Here is a 2,500-nt window from a genome sequence, read left to right as displayed (position 1 = left end):
GAATATCAATTATAAAAAATTTGATATGATTTTAATAAGAATAGTTGCAATGTTTAAGTCTTATTGCTACGTGTTGACAATGACAATAATATTGAAAACATTATTTACAATAATGCTGTTCATGATATTGATAATGTTTTTCATGATAATGGTAATGATTAGAGTATTGGTATAGAAATAATTATTCACAATTATACTAATTATAATGTCCATCATATTTCTGATAATACTGACAACGATAAGAGTAATATTGATAATATTTACAATGATGCTAGTTATGTAACTGATAAAGCTTCGGATAATGTTAATTATGATGAGAGTAGTGATATTAATGATAATGAGAAAAAAGGTAAAGAAAATAGTTTTTTGAAACTCACCTCCTGAAACTCTCTCATACTGACGACGACAATAATGACGACAAGTCGCTCAAAGACTGGCCAAAGTCTTGCGGAAAATCCAGAGGACTTTTCTTCGAGTCCTCTTAGGCCAGTTTCAGTTAAGGAAAAAAAAAAGTTTATTTTTCTTATATATTTTTGAGTTTCACGGTTTGGACTTCTTATCTAGTTCTTTGAAAATCACCACGCTTGTACAACAAATGTTTTCTTTGCAACATTCTGGTCATAGCATTGCAATGGATAGATGTTCACACACTGACTGGTACTATTCTCCTTGGATGAATAGTCCCCGGATAGTACCAAGACCAAGCATTAACTTGACACGTTAAATACGTGATAGTAGAGCCCTTCTCCAACGTGGTGGCGAATTCACTTCACGTGCGCAGTTCACGTGCGCGCGGCCACGTACGGGGAGGGTGTGGAGGAGTGGAAGGGGTGGTGGGATATGGGGATCTTCACGTCCACGTGCCTGGCGGAGGAACCTGTAGAAGGCCCTGGGCCCTGGGTATCCTGCTGGGCCTAACAAACAACGAGACCCTCTGGAGGTGTCTTCGCCGTCAACGTAATCTCGATCTGAGATCGGGGGAATGAGGTCTCAGGATCTCGATCTCTCTCCTCCACTCTCTCTTCCTTAAGCTCTTCTTCGGTCGGTTCTTTTGGTTGCTGGGTGATGATGATGATGGTGTCTTACCGTTGGCGGAACTTTGGTGGCCTGTGACGGTTAAAACGGTTAGAAAAATGTCCTTTTGGGTGGTCGTTTCTTCTCTTTTCAAATTTTCGTATGAAGTTGTCGGTAGGTTTATTTGTTTGTTTTCTGTTTTCTGATACTGTTTGTTATTGTTGTTTCTATATATAGCCCACTTCCACTTTTATTTCGATTTCGATTTTCTTCGGTTTTCTTTTTGTTTCTTTATCACAGTTCGGAATGTCCCACTTGAACCAAATTTTCTTTAAGAAACATTAAAAAAATATCTGTGGTTTTTCTTTGAGTAAGCTTGATCAACCGTTGCTGTGACATAAGCTGACCTGATACAACGGCTACAGGTATTTTGTCATATGAGCAACGGTTTCTGTCAGCAAATGTCTCCCTGTCCACGGAGACTTCTCTTCCGCCTCTACCGTCTCTTCATTAACTTCCCACTCTTGTCTACCACAGCCACTGTCTATAATCACTTTTGTAGAGGTCACTTACTGAGGAATAGCAATGTCCATCCGGTTACTGATAATCCATAAATCACGGTTAACTGTCTGTCACCAACAACACTCCACCGAAGAGATCTTCTCTTGATGGAGTCTACGGCGAACTCGATCTCCTTCGAGGGCGAGAACGAGTCGTTGGTGTCACGTCCAAGAAAGCGAAGACGCGTCTTTAAGAAGAACTGGAAGAGGGCAAGATCGCGCATGCAAGTGTGCGCAACTTTCCCACGCTCGTGTCTTTCGCCTTCCAACGTTGGCGTCGCACTGGTCCGTTCTCTCTCTCACCTGTTGGACGACAACTGTGTGCGCCTTCTCACCAGCCGTCCATCTTTTCACAAATTTAATCTCCCTCAAGCACCATGTCACATACAAATATGATCACACAATCTCCTTAAATATCTATTATAATTACAAAATATTATGTATAGGTTCACCAAACTCTGTTTTTAGATGGAATAAATACAGTAGAGTAAAATTCCCGAAAATCTGCCCTCAAAACCGCTCGTAGTGTCTTCACCGATCCATGACGTCATGATGGACCAATCACGGGGCGCGCTCGTGCTGGAGGGGGCGGAGTTAAACGGACTCGTGCCTATAGCGGCTACATGACATTGTTGCCACCATGGGAGCTCTGCATTAAATGGCACTCTCCCATGTTACAAATATTTACACCATAGAATCATTATTGCTATCACCACTTCTGTTCTAAGGGTGGTGCTGTTTCTTTATCTTGAATCAGTCATTGGAAATGGTGTTCGCAGTGATCCGTGTGGCACTTACCCACCTATTCCGTAGTATCAGAGTTTGTTAGCGTATTTTCGTATTTCCTGGGGCTTGTTTGGGATAGTACTTCCGACTACGACTTCCGTTGTACTCATCTTCATCACCGTCCAGACCAAAGATGACAT

The 2,500-nt window shown here is 41.6% G+C and overlaps 1 protein-coding gene across 1 annotated transcript in view; it reads right to left on the bottom strand.

The window, feature by feature from the left end:
• The window catches only part of LOC143020340 (uncharacterized), a 17,469-nt gene extending 15,627 nt beyond the window's left edge, over window positions 1-1,842 (bottom strand). The window contains exon 1 of the mRNA XM_076176672.1: window positions 378-1,842. Coding sequence (XP_076032787.1) covers window positions 378-395 — 18 coding nt within the window. The 5' untranslated portion in view covers window positions 396-1,842. The remainder of the gene's footprint in view (window positions 1-377) is intronic.
• Between the last annotated feature and the right edge of the window lie 658 nt (window positions 1,843-2,500).

The sequence above is a fragment of the Oratosquilla oratoria genome, chromosome 39 (assembly GCF_046742065.1).
Source record: "Oratosquilla oratoria isolate Oo_2021 chromosome 39, ASM4674206v1, whole genome shotgun sequence".
Taxonomy (NCBI): Eukaryota; Metazoa; Arthropoda; class Malacostraca; order Stomatopoda; family Squillidae; genus Oratosquilla; species Oratosquilla oratoria.
This window is presented reverse-complemented; position numbering and strand designations above follow the sequence as displayed.